At 44.1% G+C, this 25,642-nt stretch overlaps 1 protein-coding gene across 3 annotated transcripts in view; it reads right to left on the bottom strand.

The window, feature by feature from the left end:
- PIP5K1B (phosphatidylinositol-4-phosphate 5-kinase type 1 beta) overlaps window positions 1-25,642 on the bottom strand; it is a 309,163-nt gene that overhangs the window by 182,511 nt on the left and 101,010 nt on the right. For all 3 annotated transcript variants that reach the window (XM_060610120.3, XM_060610118.3, XM_060610119.3), the window contains one exon: window positions 3,552-3,620. In XM_060610120.3, coding sequence (XP_060466103.2) covers window positions 3,552-3,620 — 69 coding nt within the window. Of the gene's footprint in view, window positions 1-3,551; window positions 3,621-25,642 lie in introns of those variants that run through there.

Genomic DNA, 25,642 nt, shown 5'->3' with positions numbered 1-25,642 from the left:
CCGAGACTATAACATTGTTCCATGGACACCAAGGGTTCCCTAAAAACATGTGGAAATCCCATTCCTCATGATGCTGAGTGCTACTGACAGCTGCCCAGTAAATCTGGGGCTTGATACAGGAAGCCTAAGCCTCCTTGATGACTCTAACCCACAGTGATTTCTCCTCCTTTGAACCCTTTATTATTAACTACTGGGTTCTAAAGGAGAGAACTCCTGTCTTGTCCCTCCCACTCAACTGTAAGATCCTTATAAACTCCTTTGATATCCTTCCCATGCCTCACACAGGTCAGGGGGTTCTTAACCTGGACTGCCTTTAGTCAGAGGCCAAAATCCAACGAATTATCCAAACTCCTTATTAAAAAGAGGCATACCTCATGGGCAGGCCGGCAGGACTGGGAAAGAACTCTTTCAAGCATTTGTAAAAGGGCCAATACTTAATGAAATGCATGGTGGCCTTGATGACATTCGTGTGGTCTGTTAGTTACCTATTCAAGCTGTCTCGTCATTTGCACATTTGCCAAGCACGAATTCCATGTCTTCATTAAGATCATGCGCAAAAAAATATTAAGCTACCCAGGGTCAACGTGTGCACAGGCTGGGAGACACAAAAGAACAGGAAACAAAACTGCCATCCGTTGGGAACATTAGTCCAACCAGGTATGAGCCCAGTCACCATGACGTTCACTCCATTCTTCTCCGGCTGGTCTGAAAGGATGCCACCAGAATATTCCTGGTGCCCTCAAATCAAGATTCATTCAACTTGAGAGTTCTTTCTTGTCTGTGACCAATTTAATGACTCTCTCAGAATAAGAAATGTAGTCAACTTGGCACAAACTATATCTTTATGAACCTCTGCAGGTTTGTACAAGACACGTGTTTCCTCTCTAACTGTACGGAAACCATATGTTGACTAATCCGTGCTCAAATTATGCCGAGGAGCCGTCTCACATCTGGTTTCCAGAAGGTACTTTTTCCTCACTTTTGAAAAGAGGGATGATATCTTCTCATCTCCTGCCCTGTCCCGCTTTTTCAGAGCTCACACCCAGGGGTTTCCCTACGTGAGCCTCAAGTTCTTTCATTCGGGGTAATGGTTCATCTGGGCCTAGAGACAAACACGTTTCCAATAGCTAAGGAGACCCCAGCCACCTCTGGGAACGCTGTGATTAACACCTCCAGTGTGACAATGTCTTTGCTCCATGGAGAAGACTTTAATGGAGTAGTTCAGCAGAGCCGTCCCCTGCTAGCGAAGCGATACTTTCTCTGAGTAGTCCCTCTTCCTCCTGTGCACGTCAACACCGAATTACTGAGGACTGAAGACTCAGGAACTATGCTTTTCGGTGTTTTTCTCAGAGAAGCTAAACACCTCTCCCTCCACTGCTCATCTTCGTCTGAAAATCAGAGACCATTCGAAGCATCCGGTTGCCACCACGCACAAGAAAAAAAACTCTGTCCTGTTAATAATCCTCCAGGATTAAATAATCTTCTCTTATTTACTGGAATTCTTTGCCATCTTAATATCTGACTTTCGGTTCTTAAGACCTTACCAACGCTGTTGAGTCAAATATGCTATCAGAGACGTCACTGCCTCTGGCCAGATTCGCATGTTTGAGATGACATAACATGACACTTCCTGGTTCCGGAAACTTCACCCTACTCTGCCCCCACCACGTCATCACTTTGGACAGAAACTCCCTGCTTATATTTCTAGGTTTGGCTGAGTAGGCAAGTCAGAAGATATACCAGGAAAAGGGGCATATTCTCCCACAAGAAAATGGCACAGGAAATATATCCTGTTAATTCCATGACTCGAATATGCAGTTGGATCAGGTGGTTCCTGTACTTTATGGCAAAACTTCTTGCTAGCTATCCACGAAAGAGTAAAAAGCAAAAGGAAAAGTTAAGATATAATAGACCTTGCACATACAAACCTCCTACTCGCAAGACAGAAGGAGGGCAAGGACTTTTAAAAGTAAAATGTGCAGTCGATTTAAAAACAGGAGCAGTGGTACCTGGGAACATATACTCCCCAGTAATATGTTTGAACATTAGCTTCCTCGCCAGGAGCCAAGAATTTATCAAAGTCAAAGAATGGCAAGGTAAGATACCCTGGAACGTCTGGAAGGGGATTTTTGTGAAATGGGCTGAAGGCACAGAATCTGAGAGGCTTACAAAGGGATGGGACAAAAGTTCATACTACAATTTTTTTTTTTTTTTAAATACAAAGGTAGAAAGTGTGTAAAATTTCGGTGGGAAGTAGCAACTCAATTAAAAGATGCATATACTGGGGGCACCTGGGTGGCTCAGTTGGTGAAGCGTGTGACTTCGGCTCAAGGTCATAATCTTGCAATTTGTGAGTTTCAGCCCTGCATCGGGCTGTTGCTGTCAGCACAGAGCCTGCTTTAGATCCTCTGTCCCCTCTTCTCTGCCCCTCCCCCTGATCACCTTCTCTCTCTCTCTCAAAAATAAACATCTAAAAAAATTATTTAAAAAAAGATTCACATACTGGACACAGAACACTGCACACACATAAGGGCCTTCTTAAGAGTCTTCAAATAACCACCTCTGTCAATGATCTATATAGCATAGTAACTGTCAATGATGTACAACATGGAAAAACCTTCTTCTCAAGACTCTTCTCAAGAGTCTTCAAATAACCACCTCTGTCAATGATCTATATAGCATAGTAACTGTCAATGATGTACAACATGGAAAAACCTTCTTCTCAAGGGTCTTCAAATAACCACCTCTGTCAATGATCTATATAGCATAGTAACTGTCAATAATGTACAACATGGAAAAACCACCCCTCCCCAAAGACGTCCACATCCCATGGCGATCTGTGAATACGTCATCTGGCAAGGAGGTGTTAAGGTTGCAAAAGAAATTAAGGTTGCTGATCAGCTGACTTTAAAATAAAGGGATTAGGGGCGCCTGGGTGGCTCGGTCAGTTGAGCATTCAACTTTCGGTTTTAGCTCAGGTCACGTTCCCAGGGTCAGGGGATCGAGCCCTGCATTGGGTTCTGCACGGACTGTGGAACCTGCTTGGGATATTCTCTCTCTCTCTCTCTCTCAAATAAAAAACTAGTAATAATTAAAAAAGGGATTATTCTGAATTATCTAGGAGGGCTCAGCATAATCACAAGCGTTCTTTGAAGTGTCAGAGTGACACAGACTGAGAGAGACTCAGCTGGTCTTTGCCATCTTTGAGGTTGGAAGGGAATCATGATACGGGCAACACAGGCAACCTGGAGAAGCTGGAAAGACAAGGGAACAACAGACTGTCCCCTAGAAACTCCCGAAAGGAACGCAGCCTACAGCCACCCGGATCCCGGCCCAGGGAGACCCATGTTGGCCTTGTGACCTGTAGTCCTACAAGACAATACCTCTGTGTCGTTTGAACCACTGAATCCGTGAGGGCAACAGGAAACTAAGGCAGTAATTTACGCACAACTGGTTTAGAGGGAAACAAGGCCTCGGATATATGCAACTTTCCAGGCAACGGCCGCGTTCCTCTTTCTGAACCGAAGAAAGAAAACAAAACAGTCACTCACCTTTTTGTAAGTTTTTTCTTCGTTCTGTTTTCCAGATGCTGCATCTCCATTTTCAGCAGCAGACGACATCTACAGGAGAAAAACGTACCTGTGTCAACTTACCACTCGGCTCTGAGACACCATATGCTAATAATACTGTTACCCGGAGAATCCGCTTCAGTTAATTACATCTGTGTTGTTATCACTCTGATCTCCAAGAAAGGAAGAGATTTCTCAGAATACTAACCAAAAAAAAAAAAAAAAAAAAAAAAAGGAAAAGAAAAAAGAAAAAAAATCTGTGTTCCCCAGTCTTTACAAAATAAATCTTTACCGCTAAACCATTTTGGTAGAATACTTGCTCCCATATGCTCTAAGAAAGACAGTATAGAAGTCCAAGCCCAAATCATACGCACAAGTTTCTTTCTATAAAGTCTTAAAAAAAAAAAAAAAAGCCTCCTCTGATTATAGACGCTTCCTCTAAAAGTATCTGGAAAGTACCAAAAAATATAAATCAGGACAAAAAAAGTACTCAATTCTACTGCCCTTGGGCAACTCCACTCTTCACATTTGGGCTTCTACGTTACCACCTTTGGTTCCCCGTCGTTTTATGCTAAGAATGTCCGGATACCACTTTCACCCAGCAGTTTTCAAAGACATTTAGGTAATACGCGTTTTCCCATTTGATTATAAACATCTCATCGTAGGAATAATCATTGTCTCCGGCTGCAGGGCACGCCAGTGTGTGAACACAACTGCATGTTAGTACTTCACCTTCGACAACGCTAACGTTAAAGGACAGGTGAGGCGCTCCAAGGGTTTTACGCCTACAAGTAATACAACAAGAATTATTTTGTGCTTCTATTTTTGTCCAATTTCAGTGTTTTCTTAGATTCCTAGAATATCAAGGTCATTAGAAGAATAGTAACTTTCTTTCCCAGCATATGCCCATTCACACTATCTTCGGTGAGTGGGTGCGTGTTTCATTACATGCTTTCAGTGACTATTACCATTTTAATTATCTTTGCTAATTTCAGAGGTGAAAGAAAGCATCTCTTGATATTAATGTGCACTTCTGAAAATTATTAGTAAATGTTAAGATGGTTTGCATACCTGTTTTTGTTTTTTTTTTTGCCTTTTTTTACCTCCCTGTATTTCTTTTGAGTTTTCTAAATTTTTAAAAATGCTTATCTTTGAGAGAGAGACAGAGACAGAGAGAGACAGAGCACAAGCAGGGGAGGGGCAGAGAGAGAGAGAGACACACACAGAATCTAAAGCAGGCTCCAGGCTCTGAGCTGTCAGTTCAGAGTCTGATGAGGGGCTCGAACTCACAAACCATGAGATCATGACCTGAGCCAAAGTCAGATACTTAACCAACTGAGCCACCCAGGAGCCGCTCATGTTTTGAGGTTTCTATTACTGTGTCTGCTCATGTGCTGGGTTCTGAGTGTTTTAGTTATTGATTTTTACTCATTATGGTTATTATTACTAGTGTTTTTCTTATTGATTTTTATGTATCAAGGTTATTCATCTGTATCCAAGCACGTTATTAATATTTTCCATGCTGCTGTCTTTCATATTATAATTATGACATAGAGAAGTTTTCTATTTTTCATGCACAACACTATTGACTCCCTATGTGACTTCTTTCAATGCTTTTAGAGAAAATATTTTTGTCTCACTGGAATATGTAAGATGTTTAAACATGCGTCCTTTTCACTTTGTAAGGCTAAGAGTTTTGCATCTTACCTTTTAATTCACCTTAATTTTTATAGCCAGTTACTTATCTGGCAAACAAGAAGAACTACTTAATCCAGAACCGTGACATTTAAGGGTCTTTTCTTAGGATACACCAAGGAGGGGTAACACTTCTGACTTTCTTGTAACCCTTTGAAGCACATGTTATTTTATTTTTTTAAGAAGAAAAAGTTTTAATTAAAGTATAACGGACACAATGTTATATTAGGTTTGGGGGTACCACATAGTGATGTGACAAGTCTGGATGCTCTGCTCTGCTCACAAGTGCAGCTACCCTCAGTCTCCCTATAACACTGTCAAAATTCCATTGACCGAATTCCTTATGCTGTATTTTTCATCCCTGTCACTTACTCATTCTGGAAGCCTGTATATCCCCCTCCCCGTCCCCATTTTTACCTGTCCCCCTCATCCCTTCCCGTCTGGCAACGATCAGTCTCTTCTCTAGATTCAAGGGTCTGCTTCTGCATTTGCTTGCTTATTCGTCTGTTCCTTAGACCCCCCATATTGGTGAAATCATTTGGTATTTGACTTTCTCTGACTTATTTCACTTAGCATTACACTCTCTGGGTCTATCCATATTGTCTCAAGTGGCAAGATCTCATCCTGTGGTATGGCTGAGTAACAGTTCAGTGTGTGTGTGTGTGTGTGTGTGTGTGTGTGTGTGTGTACCACATCTACTGTACCCATTCATCTACTGATGGACAATTAGGTTGTTGAAGCAGATTTTAAATCTTGGGCTTTTAATTTTTTTAAAGTTTATTTTTGAGAGAGAGAGAGAGAGAGAGAGAGAGGAGAGGGAGAGAGAGGAGAGAGAGAGGGAGACACAGAATTGGAAGCAGGCTCCAGCACAGAGCCTGACGCAGGGCTCAAACTCACAAACCATGGGATCATGACCTGAGCTGAAGTCGGATGCCTAACTAAGGCACCCAGGCACCCCTAAATCTTGGGCTTTTAATAAATATGGTGTGGATTAAACCTAGGAATTTGCTAGCCACTTCTCTGCATTGGGACTAAAAGACTCCTACAGGCTTGAAAGGACTAAAAAAACATCCAAGGAAATTAAAGAATGGATCATGGCAAACTAACCTCACCAGACCTATGATTGCCCACCCATCAAAGCACTCTCTTAGACAAATTTGTATTTCCTTTGTGTCCATATAACTAACTGGATTATAACCTATCAACTATAATATGGACAGATGTTTCACATGCTACTGCTTCCCACACTATATCTGCTTAATACAATTAAAAAATAATTGATTTTCAGGGCACCCAGGTGGCTCAGTCAATTAAGTGTTTGACTCTTGGTTTAGGCTCAGGTCATGATTTCACAGTTCATGAGATGGAGCCCCACAATGGGATTCTCTCTCTCTCCCTCTCTCTCTCTCACACCCTCCCCTCCCCATCTCAAAATAAATAAACATTTTTTAAAAAATAATTGATTTTTTAGTCTCTTCATAATATTTTGGTGAGGTTTGAATAATGTATAAGTGGAATTATAATACCTGAAAGGTCTCAGGCTCATTGAAAAAAAAAGGCAAACCAAATGCTAGGTCATGCCCCCTGGAAAAGCTCAAATTACGCAATTACTTTATACGAATATATAGGTATTTAACTAATATTGGACCCTTGCGTAGGCAAACATTTTTATACACATAAAAGTTACACAATAAAAAAGTTTAGTTGATTTGACCGCTCAAATTTCTCGACTTAATATCAAAATAGATCATGAACATATTAAAAGGCAAGCAACAAGGCGGAAATGCTGGCAATGAATGTGACAACAGTTAGTAATTCTAAAACAAGAAAAGCTTATTTAAACTGTGCAGAGCCTGTCACCTATTCAAGGACCTCGTTCGTACGATTCTCCCCTTCCTCTCGGCGGCTTCAATCTTTCACTCTATTTCTACCCCATCAGCGCTCTGCCATTTCTTCCACCGTAACAAAATAAAAGCCTTTTCTGGATTCCACTTCCTCCTTGCGGCGAAACTCCTTGAAAAAGATGTTTCTACTCTCAACCCCTGATTCCTTTTCACATATTCTCTCTTTAATGCACCTCAATCAGGGGTTTGCTCTCCCCACTACACTGTGAACGTCTTCATCAAAATCACCAAGGACCTCCATGCTGCCAAATCCAATGGCTAACTCTAAGTCCCCATTCTGCCTGACCTATCAGTCCCCTTAGACGGTTCTCCTTTCTTTCTCTGTAACCTCTTAATATTGGAGTATCCAGGACTGACTCCTTTTTTTAAAATTTTTAAAAAATGTTTTTATTCATTTTTGAGATAGAGAGAGTGTAAGTGGAGGAAGGGCAGACGGAGAAGGAGACACAGAATATGAAACAGGCTCCAGGCTCCAAGCTGTCCGCACAGAGCCCGCTGTGGGACTTGAACTCACAAACCTGATCATGACCTGAGCCAAAGTCAGACGCTTAACCGACTGAGCCACCCAGGCACCCCCAGGACTGACTCCTTGGTTCTCTTCTCTATCCATACTTTCTTGAGAGTCTCCAAATACCATGTGGATCTCTCTTCTGGGCTCCAGAGTTGCATATCCAATAGTCTTCTTGACGTCTCCATGTGGGTATCTACCAGAAACCTCCAAATCTGCAAATCTAAAACCATAATCCTGACGCTCCCTCCCTTCCTTCCCTTGGACCTTTGCCATCTCAGTTAACGGCATCTCCAACCTCTTGCTGTTCAGGCCCCAAATCTTAGAGTCCTCCTTCTCTTACACCATAGTCAACCTGCCAGCAAAGCCTCTGAAAGACATCCAGAATCCAGTCACCTGTCACCACTCCTGCTCTGTGTTCATGAGCAGAGCCACCATCATCTGGAGCATGTGTTACCCCCTCTGGGTCTCTCAACAGGGCTTGCTAGGGCCATCCACACCCATCTGCAAGCTACTCTCAGCCCCAGTGATCTGTCTTTAAACCTAATCATTCCATGTCCCTTTTCTCTTAAGACCCTGCAGCGGCTTCCCATTTCATCCAGCGTAAAAGCCAAAGTCCTTGCAATGGTGGATGTGGTCCTGTACGATCTACCCACCCTCTTCCCATTCCTCCTCTGACCTTAGCACCTCTGAACTCCCCCTCCATTCCCCTGCTTCACGTACTCTGCTTTTTTTCAAACACCAGAATGCTGCTACACTAAAGCTTTTTGCTTGAGTTATTCCCACTGCCTGAACAGTCTTCTACAGGTACCTGCTCATCTCCTTCAGGTCTTTGTTCAAATGTCAACTTCTATCTGATGCTTAGCTTGATGATCCTATTTTAAACTATATCCTATTTGGTACCTCCCTGCCCTAATACCCCATACTCCTGATTCCCCTTAACTCTCCTTAATTTCTTTTTTCTTTTCTTTTCTTTTTCTTTCTTTTTTTCTTTTTTCCTTCCTTCCTTCTCTTTCCTTCCTTTCCTTTTGTTCTTTCATTTCCTTCCTTCCTTTCTTTCCTTATTTCCTTCCTCTTTCTTCCTTTCCTTCTTTTATTCCTTTTCTTCTTTTTTCTTTCTTTCTTTCTTTCTTTCTTTCTTTCCTTCTTTCTTTCTTTCTTTTCTTTCTTTCTCCCTTCCTTCCTCTCTCCCTCCCTTTCTTTTTTGCCCATAGCACTCATCAGTATCCAACATACAATAGAGTTTCCTTATTTATTACAGTGGGTTTTTGTTTCAGTCTTTCTCCTCCTGAAGAATTTAAACTCCACAGAGGCAGGGACTTTAGTCTGTTTTGTTCAACGATGTACCTCTAACACTTAAACTGTACCCGGCATACAGTAAGTGCTTCATAAATATTTATAGAACGAATGAATGAATAAATTGCTAAGAAAGATAATAACACACCATTAGATCAATGCAGGCAGCATCTGATTCAATCTCCTTGGGTGTTTTATGCATGGGAAGAGAGCTGATCCCCTGAAGGAAGGTGATCAAGACATAACTGAGGGGTCCAACACCAACAATCACAATGCACGCAGGATTCTTTGGAAGGTGCCAGCGGTGTGGTAACATTAGATATAGTTGGCATGGAATAAATGGCCATGTCATTAACTCAACACAACCTCCTTCATCAATGAAAAAGACTTTTAGACTGTACATACTTCAATAGACATAATCTCCATGTGCATTTTAAGCCCTTTTTGAGATGTAAAACACTACTGGGGCGCCTGGGTGGCTCAGTCGGTTGAGCGTCCGACTTCAGCTCAGGTCACGATCTCACGGTTCGTGAGTTTGAGCCCCGCGTCGGGCTCTGGGCTGATGGCTCGGAGCCCGGAGCCTGCTTCCGATTCTGTGTCTCCCTCTCTCTCTGCCCCTCCCCCATTCATGCTCTGTCTCTGTCTCAAAAATAAACATTAAAAAAAAATTTTTTTTAAAAAGATGTAAAACACTACTGAATATGCCACGTTTTCATTTTCCTGACATAACCAGACTACTCCCAAAACTCTGCAAACTAACTTGGAATTAAGTTTCATAATATATGGGGAAGGTTCCTTGGTTTTTTTAATCAAATGTATAAGTGTTCATGATCTTTCAGTCATTTTAAAAACTAAACATACTTTTAAATTTAAAAATAATGTCTGGGGTTCAAATTTAAAAATAATGTTTGTGGGGCACCCGCATGGCTCAGTCGGTTACGTATCTGACTTCAGCTCAGGTCATGATCTCACACCTCATGAGTTCAAGCCCCACATCGGGCTCTGTGCTGATAGCTCGGAGCCTGGAGCCTATTTTGGGTTCTGTGTCTCCCTCTGCCTCTGTCCCTCCCCTGTTCCTTCCCTCTCTCTCTCTCTCAAAAAATAAATAAACATTAAAAGAAAATTTCACATAATGTTTTTTTTTCCCTAAGAGAAGTAAAACAGGTATTTTATTTGAATAAGAAAAAGTAAAACTATCACCTTTAATCCTATTAACTGTTAATATTCACTTATTTTACCAGTTGATCTTTTTCAAATGTGTGTTTATTTTTTAACAAAACTGGGGTCATACATTACATACATCTTTGTACTTGGGCCCTTTTCGCTTTATATAAACATTGTCTGCATCACTAAATATTAATTGGAAAAAGGTCTAACATCTGAATAACTATCATAAAAATGTATCATAGTTCAATATTTATTAACGGACATTCAGGATGCTTTTTGTTGTGAGTAAAACTGTCTTCTGTGTTCTTAGAATTTCCAACGGCAAGTCCATCAGAGCTGCTAAAGATTCACAGAACGATGTTTACTGGGTAAAATATATCTAACTTTGTATCTCTCGCAGCAGCAAGGGTCATCATTTAAAATCAAATTAAACACTTGGCCAATTCTGGGCAAAAATATCATCTTATTTTGCCTGTGTATGTTTCAAAGCAAGACAGACAACTTTGTCATTTTACTTGGTTGTTTGAACTCCTTTGGTGGATCATCTGTCTGAAGCTCTAGCCCATTTCTCACTAGGGTATGTGCATGTCTCCCATTTATTACGCACTAATGACAGTAAGGGCACAGTTTTCTTTACCTGTCAATGGTGTAAGAGAAGCAACAGAATGAAGAGTCCCCTAAAGGATGCCATTGAGTCATTAAACCTCTAAGACTTGGCAGCTCTGAAAACCGAGAAACTTCCAAGAGCAACAATGAAGGGTCTTTGGAAAACCCACCATAGGGAGGGGTTGACTAACGGGCTTGAATGCAGGACAGATGATGAAATGATCCTTTTTATTATGTTGTAGGTCACCCCTGAATGGACAGTAGAAAAGAGGAGAAGAGAAATAGGTAAACTTCCAGTTTTAAAAAGCAATTTCTCTAACACATTAAAAAATAGGCAATAATGATAAAAGGATGCCATGAAATGTTGCCTGTACTCTATGACTTTTCTTAGGGCGATGTTGAACAAAGGTCACGCGGACCTCTTCACTGGGACATCTGTGCAGGGGAGGCAAATGAGACGCTTGGGAATGTTCTGGTAAACTGCAAATGGGCAATGAAATGGACAGAGTGGTAATTACCATTTGTTCCTAGACCTGCTATGCTCCTGAACCAGTTAAAGTGCATCATTCATAACTATGGGAGCCAAGATGAGTACGTTTTAGAGAGATTATGTACAATTCTATATATTTCTATATGTGCCTGGAAGAAGGAAGAAAGAAATTCACAGAAGCACTGGTGATTATCTGTGGACGATGGGATTATGAATGCTTCGGGTTTCCATTTTTGTATTTTTTCTACATTCTCCAAGGATTATGCAATGAGCACTTCACACTTAACAGTAAGGAAAACAATGCTCTTCAAACCCTGAACCACAGGCAGCAATCAATAGCACGAACCATATATCCCAGGTTCTGTTCTGCCCCCCAAGGCATACGGACATTCACCAAATTTCCTGTTTCTCTTTGCTTGTCATTTGTTTTAAATTTGATAATGTCAAAGTTAAAGGTCATGAACTAGGGTAGGATTTTGAATATTTGTAAATAAGTATAAAATAAAAGAGGTAAGAGCTCCAGACTGAGTCTGTTGGAAGTCATTAAAAATGCAGACGGTAGGGGAGCCTGGGTGGCTCAGTCGGTTAAGCATCAGACTTCGGCTCGGGTCATGATCTTGCAGTTTGTTGAGTTCGAGCCCCGCGTCGGGCTCTGTGCTGATGGCTCAGAGCCTGGAGCTTGCTTCGGATTCTGTGTCTCCCTCTGTCTCTGCCCCTCCCCTGCTTGTACTACATTGCAGCTCACATGACAGGGTTAGTGTCTAATGTACTAGGAAACTCTACAAATTGATTACGAAGGAAAAGACAAAGCACACAGGATCAAAATAAGTGAAGGGTGTGAACTGAAAATCTAGATCACTGGTAAACCTGTGAAAGGGATAAGCCTGCTGAGTGGTAAGAGAACACGAATTATAATAACTGAGATGCTACTACCTGCCCACCAACTTGGAAAACATTTTAAAGATGGCGAACGTCCAATGCTGACAAGTATGTCAATAATCAAGGACTCTTCCTGCGCCATTCGACTGACGGCTTCAACCTTCTTATAGACAGGAATGTAGCAACGGCCCTTCAAAAAGAACCATTAATGCACTGACCAAGTTCGGCCCAACTTCTAAGATTCTTTCTCAGAGAAAGTTCTAGAATGTTAAAGATGTTTCAATAAGGGTGTTTATTCCTGGCTGGCTTACGATAATATAGTTATAGTTCTATCATATTCTCCTGTAATTTTTTTTGTTTTATTTGTTTGCCTTAACTTTTCCACAACAATGCTGACTAGTGTATAATGTATGTATAATAGTGTCCTGGTGAAATATCCTCTTTACTTTGAAAAGGATCCTTTCTTAATAATTTTAGTTTTGAGTTCCATTGTGGTTCATGTACACTTCTGTTTTCCTTTTACTTGCATACACTTGGCATATCTTTGTCCATTGAACTTTTTTAGCTGTCATTTTGTTTTATCTGTGTTCCTTAAAACTAGCCTAAAACTGGAGTTTTGTTTTGTTTTTGCTAATTTAAGAGTCTGTCATTTCAAAGGGGATTTTAACAAATTCACATCTATTGAGATAGGATTGTATCTGGCTTGCTTCCAATATACTTATTTACTATTAACTACATTTATTGTTGCCACATTTATTTTTATTCATTTCCTCTTTGCTGGATTAATCCAACTTGCAATTCCACTTTCTTCTTCCTAGTAATGACAACAGTTCATGCCATGTATATTTGGTTAGTTATCATTCTATTTTCAAATCATCAAGAAAATCTACATTTTCCTATCCGCTCCGTCAGGGTCTGCCCCTGTCAAGAGCCACCTCAGCGAGGTGATGGCCTCCCCGGGGCTGCCCACATCCTGTGACCGAATGGTGGGGCAGCTCCTGGCCAAGTCGGGCCCGCTTCGTGGGTCCTGCAGGGGAGCCGGGCTTCTCCCTCTGCTCACCCCACCTCTTCCTTTCACAGGCTGTATTAGTCTCCACATGTGTGCCTTCACATGGTAGGAATTTCTTCTCTCGTGGTTCTGGAAGCTGCAAGTCCCAAATCATGGCGTCAGCTGGGCCATGCTCCCTCCGAGGCTCTGGGTAAAATCCTTCCCTTCCTCTTCCTGCTTCTGCTGGTGGCCACTGACCCTTGGTGTTCCCTGGCTTGTGGCTGCATCGGTCCTGTCATACAGCATTCTCCCCACGTGTCTGTCTTCATGTGGCATCTTCCTCTTCTGGAAAGGACGTCAGCCATATTGGATTAGGGCTCACCCTCCTGACCTCATTTTCCTTGATGACATGAGTAAAGGCTCTATTTCCAAATAAGGTCACGTTCACAGATACCAGGGTTTAGAACTTGTATATATACATATATATATATATATATATGTATATATATATATATATATATATATATATATATTTTTTTTTTTTTTTTTTTTTTTTTTTTTTTTTTTGCAGGATACAGTTCAACTCCTAACACAGGTGTGGACCTCTAATAAATATCTTGCATGCAAAAACTGTTTCCTTGCCTGCTTTCAGAGAATCCAACCCATGACATCTCCTCTCTCTTCCTCGTCTACAGGAGGTATTAAGACATTTTTTTAAAAACTTCATTTTTGAGAGATACCGAGTGTGAACAGGGGTGGGGGGCAGAGAGAGAGCGAGATCCAGAATCCGAAGCAGGCTCCAGGCTCTGAGCTGTCAGCACAGAGCCTGACGAGGGGCTCGAACTCACAAATTATGAGATCATGACCTGGGTCGAAGTCGGACGCTTAATAGACTGAACCACCCAGGTGCCCCTGGAACATTTCTTAAGTAATTTCCTCACAAGTGGCACATGGATGGCCCGCTTTGAGTCCCTCCATGTCTAAACATGTCTTTCTTTTGGCCTCATATATGACTAGATCTCTTGGCTGGTGATGGGATTCTTAGCTCAGTCCTTTGTTCCTTCAACTCTCTATAAATATGGTTTTGCTGTGTTCTTGCTTTCTGGATTATAAGTAAGGAGTTTCATGCTAGACTGATGCCCCTGTCGTGGTAACTGACTGGTTTTCTCTGTCTAGAAACCTATGAGAGTTTTTTTCTCTCTTTTTAATTGAAGTATAATTATATATACAGTGTTTGTTATGAGTTTTGGTGTTCAATATAATGAGTCAATGACTTATCTATTTCATGGATCCCCCTACCCACCTTCCCTCTGGCAACCATCAGTTTGTTTTCTTTGTAAGTCTTTTTTTTCTTTTTGTCTTCTTTGTTCATTTGTTTTGCCACTTAAATTCCACATATAATGGAACCATATGGCATTTATCTTTCTCTGATGGATTTTACTTAGTATTATACCCTCTAGGTCCATCCATGTTATTGCAGATGGCAAGATCTCATTCTTTTTTATAGCTGATATAGCCAATACTCCATGGTCTACATATACCACTTTTTAATCCACTCATCTATTGACGAACATGTGTTGATTTCATATCTTGCCTATTGTAAATAATGCTGCAGTAAGCACGGCGTGGCATCTATTTTTTCAAAGTGCTTTTGTTTTCTTTGGATAAATAGCCAGTAGTGGGATTACTCAACCACACAGTAGTTCTACTTTTAATTTTTTGAAGAACCTCCATGCTGTTTTCCACAGTGGCTGCACCAGATTGCATTCCTATCAACAATGCATGAGAGTTCCTTTTTCTTCACATCCTCACTGACACTTGTTATTTCTTGTCTTTTTGATGTTCGCTGTTCTGACAGGTGTGAGGTGATACCTCATTGACATTTTGATTCGCATTTCCCTGATGAGGAATGATGCTGAGCATCTTTTCATGTGTCTGTTGGCCATCTGGATGTCTTCTTTGGAGAAATGTCTATTCAAGTGCTCTGCTCATTTTTAAATTGGATTATTTGGGTTTTTGCGTTGTTGAGTTGTAGAAGTTCTTTATATATTTGGATGTTAACCCTTTACAGGACACACCATTTGCAAGTCTCTTCTCCAATACGTAGGCTGCTCTTTTGTTTTGCTAACAGTTTCCTTTGCTCTGCAAAAGTTTTTTAATTTGGTGTAGTCCCAATCGTTTGATTTCTCTTTTGTTTCCCTTGCCTCAGGAAACATATCTAGAAAAAAAAAAATATCTGTATTTTCTTCTAGGCGTTTTATGGTTTTAGGTCTCACATTTAGGTCTTTAATTCATTTTGAGTTTATTTTTGTATAGGGTGTAATAAAGTGGTCGAGTTCCTTCCTTCCTCTTTTTCCTCTTCCTTTTTTTTTTTTTTTTTGCATGTAGCTGTCCAGTTCTCCCAGCACCATTTGTTGAAGAGACTGTCTTTGTCCCATTGTATAGTCTAGCCTCTTTTGTTGTAGATTAATTCATAGTTTAAGTGAAGGTTTATTTGTGGATTCTCTACTCCATTGATCTGTATGTCTATTTTTGTGCCAGTACCATATTATTTTGATTATTACAGCTTGGTAGTGTATCTCGAAATCTGAGAGTATAACACCTGAAGACTGCTTTGGCTATTCGGGGGTCTTGTGTGGTTCCACACAAATTTTAGGATTTGTTCTAGTTCTGTGAAAAAGTTGTTGGTATTTTGATGGGGACTCCATTAAATCTATACATCGCTTGGGTAGCATGGACATTTTGACAATATTGATTCTCCAAGCCATGAGCACGGGACAGGTTTCCATCTCTTTGTGTCATTTTCAATTTCTTTCATCAATGTTTCACAGTTTTCGAAACATAGGTCTTTCACGTCTGCGGTTAAGTTTATGCCTAGGTAACTATTTTATTATTTTTGGTGCAATCGTAAATGGGATTGTATTCTTGATCTGAGAGTCTCTGCATTTAACACAGAGTTAAAAAAACTCCATAAGGATAGATGTGTCTTTTTTCACTAATCCTGCCAAGCAAAGGGAAACTGACAAGAAGCTATTACATTGAGATCCCATGACTTGACTTACACCATGAATAATATTTAGGCTATCTCAATGAGGAATGAATGGACTGCATATGCTTCAGGCAATCCTCCCTGAAAAGTATTTCTCATAACCAACCTTTTGATAATAATTGGACAGTAGAGCCCTCAAAGTTACAGTCTCTGGCAAGAGCCTGGAATGCAGAATTCTTAGTGGCCAAGTAAGGGCATAATCGTAAGAGTCAGGTCTCCTTACGAAATGTGTTAACATGTGATCTGATACAGACTCCCAGTTAGGACTTATTTTCTTAAATTATTTCTGACATTGAACACAGCCAACTTACAGTGTCATATGGTTAGACTGTTGAGACACCATTTCAGATAACAGAAATATACACCAAGCAATGAATTTTGACTATTTGATTGCTTATCTATCCTTTCTGATATTTAGTATCTGGATTCTGTTAGCTTCAGGAGTAAATAATTTACATGATCTCATAGCTTTCTACATTTTTTTTTAATTTTTAAATTTTTTTTAGAGACAGCGAGCAAGGGTGCGCGTCGGGGAGAGGGGCACAGGGAGACAGAGGGAGAATCTTAAACAGGCTCTACACTCAGCATGGAGCCCGATGTAGGTCTCAGTCCCACAACCCTGGAATCATGATCTGAGCTGAAATCAAGAGTCGGACACTCAACTGACTGAGCCACCCAGGCACCCCTTTAGCTTTCTCCATTTCTGAGCTTTCATTTAATCGGAGGGAAGAAGACACACGGTCATTTGTTGAGCAACAACCACGTGTGACAAGCCGTCCCATCCATGAGCTCATTTACCACTGTAAACAATCCCTTAGCATCCCACTTTAGCCAGTGCTATCGACACTCGTAACGGACTGTCCTATAACATCCACGGGAGGTAGTCAGTTTTCATTTTCCCAAGGCAGGCTCTCTTGCTGTAAGGCTGGTCTGTAGAAGTGAAGCCCTTAGCGGGTGTAGGCACACAGAGACCATCTCCCCAAGCACCTCCATCTCCGCCTGGCTCTACGGTTCTCTATACCAGTGCTGGCCCTCACAAGCACCCAGGGAGCTTTGTGAAAATGCAGCTTCTTGGATCACACAGCAAAGCAACGAAACCGCCACCTTTGTGTGGTGGGTCTGTGGAATCCGTATTCTCGGCACAGGCGTGGGGTCATCTAAGACATTCTGACTAGTAAAGGCAATCGACACGCTTTATTACTTCAAGCCAGTTGTCAGGGTCCAGTAGGGAAAACGGAAACCATTCTGGGTGCGTTAAAGAGAGGGAACTTAATACACGGAGTTGATTTTAAATGTGATAGGTGAGCTGGAAAGTGAAGCAAAAATGGTGAAGCAATGCAGACATTCCCATCAGCAGGAAGCCACCACCACTTTCAAGGCCAGAGGCACACCAACAGAAAGGGGTGTTAATGAACCACAAAAGGTGGAGCTTATCTGTTGGGGCCAGAACGGTGTGGTGAAGGTTGATCGGCAGAAGCTGGAACCACAGACGGAGAGGTATGTTTACAGGCATGGGGAAGACAGAGTCACTGATGGAGACGCTCCCTGAAGCAGAGAGAGGGGGGAAACTCCCTAGGTTCTCTCTTATCCCCTGTAACTGCTAACCCCTGTGTATGGCTCCCAGGGGCCAGCCCACCGAAAACCATCGAACATGAGGATCCTGAGACGTGCATCCTATGGGGGATGACTGGCCAGTGGTCCGAAAAAGAACAAGAGTGACCTCGGGCTCTGAGAACAAACAGGCCCATGACAGACCACAGAATGACACAGAAAACAGTAATGAACGTGGGAAAGCAGGTATGTGCTAATGATCTGCCTAAGAAACACGATCTCAAAGGAAATGTGGATTAGGAGGTAGGCCAGGAGCTGGGACACTTCTATTTTTATGACTCTGGGGATCTGCAAAGGCCTTCAAGTAGATGGCTACCTTCTGCGGCCTCTACGTTAAGTCTAAGAGTGAGACTGTGACTTGGGACAACGTGCCCGGGGTCACGTGGGGGCAGGAATGAGATCTGATCCGGAGTTTTGTGGGCCTTCAAGTCAGTTCTCTCCACAAAGCCACACTCTCCCCGCTAGCTGTCTGACAAAAACAATCGGAAGCCCATTTAATCAACAGTGCACTTCCTCTTTCAATTTGTAAACGCAGCCCAAAGGTTAGGCCACAATATCTATTTACACGATGATTTTCTGTAAAACGCGTTCTACATCAGGGAGTCTCAACCTGGAGGGCGTTTCAGAATTTACCGGGTGGCAGGGGAGCTTTTGAAAGCTCCACGGCTACTCCAAGTTGCAGAGTTGTGACACCTGGGGACCATAGGTGAGTTAGCGGTGACCCTTTGCACCTCCGAGTCTCCAGCTAGGGCCACAGACATCAGTACTTTTCATTCGCCGCCGATTGAGTCTGCTCCTCATGCAAGACCAAATGCGGAGGGGGGTGCCAACGGCTCATTACCTAATTACCCAACTAAACAGGCCAACCTGTAGATTCAAGACGTGAGGGGCACTGCCCCCAAGTCCTTCCTGGTCTGCTCATAACAACAGGCACTCCATTAAACACCGATGAAGCCAGGCAACAGGGACAGATGGGAAAAACACCAGAATAGGCCTCTGCAGGTTTGGTGTCGATGCCCATGTGCGCCACGAACTCTGTGTGACCGTGGGTCCCACCCACTTCTCTTCCGCCATGAATTCTGCCGACTCCCTTCGCCAGTGCCTGCGGTTTGGAGCCACTGCCACTTCTTGGGTGAGGCCTCCTCTCAGATCCTCCTTGGAACCAGGAGGAGGCTCCTTAATTCTTTGCTCGTTACAAGGGCAACTCGCCCTATGGGATCTGATCTGCCATCAGATAGTCACAGTCAAACGCGTTCATGCCATTCAGGCTACATATGGTAACACTGCCTAGAACATTTCCCAATAGGGAAAGCAATTAAAAAATATTTGGGGCCTTGGTCATGCCCGCATGCTAATGTCAATCACTTCTGTTTAAACTGTGCTCTTCTGAGTTCATTTTCGTTATCTGCCAGCAAATTAATTCACGCGTTCTTTTTTTTTTTTTTTTTCCTCTTTCATCCAATTCATTCAGTCATTTATTGAGCATTACATGTCAGGCACTGAACTTGGCCCTGGAGCCATCAAGACAAAGATCTTTCACAGAAGTCACATTAGTAGGAGAGACAGACATGGGGACAGCTACACTACAACCCGGCATGTGTTTTTACTCTGGGGTTCTTGGAAGAGGAACAGCCCGAGTCCGCCCGGAGAGACCCCGGAAAGCTTCATTTCTGAAGAATACTGAAAATGGACTTAGAGCAGCTTTTGGGGGACATGAGGTTCAGAGGCAGAGTGAGGAAGATGCCAGGCTTCAGGGCAGCTTGCTCAGAGCAAGACCCAGCAGCATGAAAGAGATACTTAACATATTTTCGTGGGTGTGCATGAGATGTCCAACTTGCGTTTAAGGAATTTACCCAAAAGCAGCCCAAAGGTTAGGATGTTACTTAAAAGGGTTACAAAGAGATTTCCATATGCTCATTCTACTGGTGATCCCAAGTCCATGTTCAATCCTTTGACTGAGGAAAAATACACTTGTGAAAATGTATGTATATTCAGGAAAACCTCAAAAGCCATTCTTAGGAAAATGTCAGCCTTGTAAATAGCTCTGTTGGGGAGGTTAAGAATATTACCGGTCCTTCTTCAGTGCCTTGAAGAGGTCTGATGCTTTTCTAATGCGGCTTAGGCAATAAACAACAATAATAAGCAAGTGGGAAAAATCAAGGATTAAGACTGTGATGGATTATTTCCCAAGGCTTCAAAATAAGCAACCAACATGCACCAAACGGAAAACGATCCTTGACGTAGTTTCCAAAGTAGAAATGCCTAGATTTTTCAGACTGGAAAAATTCTGCTATATTAAGAAAGCACAGGGTCGGATTTCTTTCTTTAGACTATGCACAGAAACTGTCAAAGAAATGGCTGCACAATGGAGGGAGGCCACCTATACACATGTATGTGCAGACATATGGTCGGCTGCACAAATTTATGTTCCAAAGCTGTAGAAACAGACCCACGGTGCTCTTGGATTCGACATAAAGTTCCCCCTATTCTTCCTGATGAAAATAATTTAAACGGGGTTTCATTTCACGTATCTAATGTTTATGTAACCAAGCCACTGCCAAAACCAATTCCAAACGATGGCACCTGCTCGCTATGAATCAACATGGAGACCAATCAAAACAAATTGCAGGGCTCTTATAATTCTCTCATGAAACACATTCATCGACTCTCAGAATGGAGCTCACCAAGTGAATCAACAGAATAGCTATAAATGGCAAGGACAAAAGGCTCAGCATAAAGACGAACCACTCGTAATTCGTGTTTCCAACAAAGGTTGTGCTAAAAGTATTCATAAACCTTGTCAAACCAAGCCTTCACTATCAACATTAGACAGAAAAAAGTAGCTGTCTCATATTTGGGGCACCTGGGTGGCTCAGGCTGTTAAGCGTCCGACTTTGGCTCAGGTCATGATCTCACGGTTCGTGAGTTCGAGCCCCACGTCTGTGCTCACAGCTCAGAGCCTGGAGCCTGCTTCGGATTCTGTGTCTCCCTGTCTCTCTCTACCCCCCCTCCACCCACCCCCCGCCCCCGGATCTCAGAAATAAACATTAAAAAAAGTTAAAAAAATAAATTGTCTCATTTCTTTAATTTACCAGATTATGCTTTCTGTCCATGTTTTATTTCTAAACTGTAAACATCTTTTCCCCCTAAGACCACACGCCAGGAACTATTAAATTACTACATTAATAATAACTGAAAGCCATATGCAAACTTAAAGCCAGTTACGACTGGTAGAAAACATTGGGATTCAGGGGCACCTGAGTGTCTCAGCTGGTTAAGCATCTTGATTTGGGCTCGGGCCATGATCTCAGGGCTATGAGATCGAGCCCCATGTTGGGCTCTGCCCTGCACATGGAGCCTGCTTGAGATTCTCTCTCTCTCTCTCTCTCTCTCTCTCTCTCTGCGCCTCTCCCACTTTTGCTCTCTCTTGAAAAAAGAAAGAAAGAAAGAAAATATTTGGATTCAGAAGCTTACAGCAGTTTCTCAAGCATTTCTGGGTCTATTTCCTCTTCTGTTGAAAAGCCCAAGTAACAGATCTCCCGTGCGCGCCAATGAAAGACAGCTGACCTTACCCTACAGAAGCTGGGGGTGGGGGGCCCTGTGTGTCTGTGGGGGGGGGGGGTTCTGAGAGAACACAGAAGGGTGTAGAGGGGCTGTGGCTACAGCCCGTAGGAAAAGCTGCTAAGGGCAGAAAGCCACCGAGGGAGCGACAGTCTGCCCCCGAACTGTCTGCGGTTCTGGGCTTAATGGATTTAACTGCAAGACGTAGGAAGAGCAGTTTCCAAGGAGGCAAAGACACAAATGTTTAGAGACAGGGAAAACCCGAGTCATGAGATGGCCATGTGTGACCTACTCCTCACCCGGGAGGGTATGCACCACCTCGGACGTGTATTCGGGCAATCCTGTATGTAAGGCACTTTGGGGGACACATAATGAGTTACGTGGTCCCTGTTGTCACAGCGCTTCAAAGAGAAGCCAAAACACAAGCACACGGAATAATGAGAAAGTCTTTAACAGGATTAGGAGTTAATTCCTTTTACTTGGCTTTGCTTCTAACAAATATTCCATTATCACAGTCAGAGGACTCATATGGAATGTTCTAAAAAATGCAATAAAGAATTAAAAAGGAAAAAAAAACCAACCAAGGCCAAGAGATTATAAATCAGCTATTAATCACTAAAGTTCCCAAGTGTTTTTCAGACACACTGGGCAGAGAGCTGTTTGCAGTGGACCCACAATTTAACTGGAGAGTCAAGGGTAAAAGGCGTTGTCCAGAGGACAGGGAGGTGACAGGTAAGAGGGCAGGGCAGGAGTGTGAAAGGGGACATCTGGTGACAGAGGAAGATCAGGGTGACCAAATGGAGGGGAATCAAGGTGGAGACGGTAATCAGCTCCAGGCTGCATGGCCTTGGGAGCCGATCACGGGTCAGACAAATCACAGAGCATCTGAAGGCTTTAATATTAAGAGGAGACAAGACGAAAAGGCAAGGGAGTGTCAGATTGAAGGCCCGCATCTGGCAGGTGTTCTGGTGATGGGGATCTAGAAGGTTAGGGTGGAGCTGGAGGCTGAGAGGAAGGAGCCCTGCATGGCGTTGACAATGAAAACATCACCAGAACCTGGATACCAACTGGGCCTGGGGGAATACGAGGTGAGGTCAAACATGACCGAGATTTCAAGCTTCACTGCCCACGAAGATCACGGCACTTGTGAACAGCGGCCCCTCTGTGCCGACGGTCCCCTCGCCACCTCCACCCCAGCTGCACCACGAGCTCAGGAGGGAACCTGACTCAGGCCAAACCACAGATTAGCCACACAGGGAACATTCTACAACGTGGGGATCGAGGCGGTCAAGCGGTAGTGGCCTTGGCCTCGTCCGGTCCGGTCGAGCCAGCCAAAGTCACAGGTGAGTGAGACCGCGAACAGGCAGTTCGGCGAGGCTGTGGACAGACACACGGATAAGACCCTGTGTTTCCAGAAGACAGGCAGAGACGGCACTACCGCCAGCTGGCCGTCCAGCCCTGTGAGCCCTGCCAGGTTCCCCAGCCAGCAGCTGGGTTCTGGAAGGGCCCCGGTGTCCACAGCACCCACAGGACGCGTCCGCTGCGCCCTTGAACTCTGCGTGGGGGTACTGATCCTCAGAGCCAGACTTTCGGTGAAAAAGACAAAAGATCTGCTCTCAGGAGGCTGCCGCAGGCTTCGCTGAGGTCATCGGCCCATCCCTCCACCTGTCGCCCTCCCCGCCGGTGGGACAGATGGTGGCAACGTGGCGGTCACAGGAACAGGCTCTGCGTCACACTGTCCAGCTTCAACAGCTGCTCGGCCTGCTCGAGTCACTTCATCCGTGGGCCTTCGTGCTCACGTCGGAGCAGTGGGGAAAAACAACAGGGGCCTTTCTCCCGGGCCGGGTGTGAGGAGGGACCAAGTGGCACAGAGTACACGCTCCAAAACTTTAGTGTCGTCATCGGCACCACCAGCTGCCCTCATCCCCCTGTCACTGCTCTGCTTCCAAAATCTCCGTGGCCACAGAGGTGACCCAGAGCGCTGGGGGCCCTGCGGTCTGGGCTCCCACTGTGCTCAGGTGGCTCCCCGGCCCCTCTCCCTCCCTTGGGGCAGAAAGGGCCTCTACACACACACACACACACACACGCTCCCCACCCTCACTTCCACCTCTCTGTTCACCTCCAGGGGCACAGCAATCTGGCCTCCCCCACAGCCACACGACACTGCGGCTCTGCCCACGTGGTTTCTTCCATTATCTTCCTGGACTTTTCTGAAGCGTTGACCTGAGAGGGCTCGGTACACAGTAGGTTCTGGGATATCTGTTGAAGTGACAAACGACCAGTCCCCCTTGGCCGAGGGCCCCTCTGCTCTCGGCCAACACCGTCCTTGGCTTTCCCTAAACCCCTACGCCGGTGTTCTTTACCAACACGGCCCTGGTACTGTTGGGGGAGGCAATGTACCCAGTGAAAGAAACACGAGAACCTCGTATTCCCAGATGTTCTGGGAAGGACAGGCTGGCGGATGCAGATGTCCTGGGACATCTGTTAAAGAGGCAAATGAGGGGCGCCTGGGTGGCTCAGTCGGCTGAGCATCTGACTTCGGCTCGGCTCATGATCTCACGGTCTGTGGGTTCGAGCCCCGCGTCGGGCTCTGTGCTGACAGCTTGGAGTCTGGAGCCTGCTTCGGATTCTGTGTCTCTCTCTCTGCCCCTCCCCCGCTCATGCTCTGTCTCTCTCTGTCAAAAATAAATAAAACATGAAAAAAAAATTAAAGAGGCAAATGCAGTCAGCGTGGTCATTTCTGTGACCCATCATTTGCTCTTTTGTCCACGGACGGTGGACCTGAGAGAAAGCATGAGCACGGATTCCACATTTCCTGTTTTCCCCTAATTCTCCAAACACCTCTCTGTCTCTGGCAGGCTCCCTCTTAACTATTCACGTTCCTTGGGATCTTCTGTATTCTCTTATTCTCACTCTTGAATAATGTCTTCCATTGCCAATGGCCTCAAAGATAACCTCCTTGTGTTAAGTCCCGAGTAACGCTGGATCCCAGATCTCTCTCTTGAGCTCTGCATCCCTATTTATTTCTGGTGGCTTTCACGGTGCCTACAGAGTCTTACAGGCTCTACAAATCCTAGAAGCTCCAACTCCCAATTTCTCACATTCTGCCCCCCTCACAGGACACTACCATCTCCCACTGGGCCATCCAAGCCCCACATCAAGGGATGGCCATCCCGACTCTTCTGTGACACCCCCACCCCCACCCCATCCCAGCCCATCCACCTCTCCAATCAATCTCCTTAATGGCCTTTGATTCTGACCCCTTCTTGGCATTTTCTCTGCTACCATCATAAGTGAGACGTCATCCTTTCTTGCACAGATCACCGCCTCAGCCTCGTCAGTCTGCCTCTCTGGGGCACACCGCGGCTCAAGGGACCTTTCTAGGATGCCAATTTGGCCACACCACGCTCCTTCTTTAAAATCCGGCAGAGGCTTTCCCACCGCTTCGGGGCAGAACTCAGTCTCCGGCACAGTACTTGACCTCTCCTGACATGATCTCTAACTCCTCTCTCCCCACGGCCAGCCCCACCACAGCGGCTGCCCATATGGGATGGCTTCCGGTAGCCTTCCTCCTGTCTTTGCTTTCACAGCGGCACCTGCCCCTCCCCCGGTCAGGGGCTCCCTGTCTTCCAGATGCTGCTGAGGCACCACTGCCTTCTGGAAGTCCACGCTTAGCCCTCCCAAATCCGGGTTCACTGCCTCTGATCTGTGCTCCCAAGATGCCGTGGACCTGCCCCGACGGTCTCACTGACTGACTGCCATCATCAGTTTCGTGTTCTTTTCTTTCCTCTACACTGACAGCCCTTTCAGGGCAACAACCTCCGTGTATTTATGTGTAAATCACAAAACCCAGCACGGCGCCCGGCGCGCGGACAGACTTGGACGTTGAAAGCCGGATGCTTGTATCTAGGAGTCTGTCCACTACACTTCTTAGATACGCCATCTGGAGGGCACAGAAGATGTCCTCTCATCGGGGCTTGCACGTTAAGTCAATGCTTAATGTTTTCTTCTCCTCCCTTCTAGCATTGGATGATCCATCAATGTTCAGTTTACAGAGTGATAAAACGAGATGAAAAACAGGGACAGTGATCAATCTGGGACACAGAGACTTCCAGGAGATAGCTTTCCTTCTTCCTCCCTTCTCCCTTCCTCCCCTCTCCTGCTGTTTTAGGTCCATTTTACACAAGACAGTCTCAGTTGCTTTGAATGGATTCTCTTGTGGAGTAACTTAGAAAATCTGATCCTAAGTACCACTCACACCCTTCTGGGGGCACCTGAGTGGTTCAGTCAGTTAAGCTTCCAACTCTTGGTTTTAGCTC

This window comes from Panthera onca, chromosome D4 (genome assembly GCF_046562875.1).
Source record: "Panthera onca isolate mPanOnc1 chromosome D4, mPanOnc1 haplotype 2, whole genome shotgun sequence".
NCBI lineage: Eukaryota > Metazoa > Chordata > Mammalia > Carnivora > Felidae > Panthera > Panthera onca.
The sequence above is the reverse complement of the archived record's forward strand: the minus strand, read 5'-3'. Positions and strand labels throughout refer to the sequence as shown.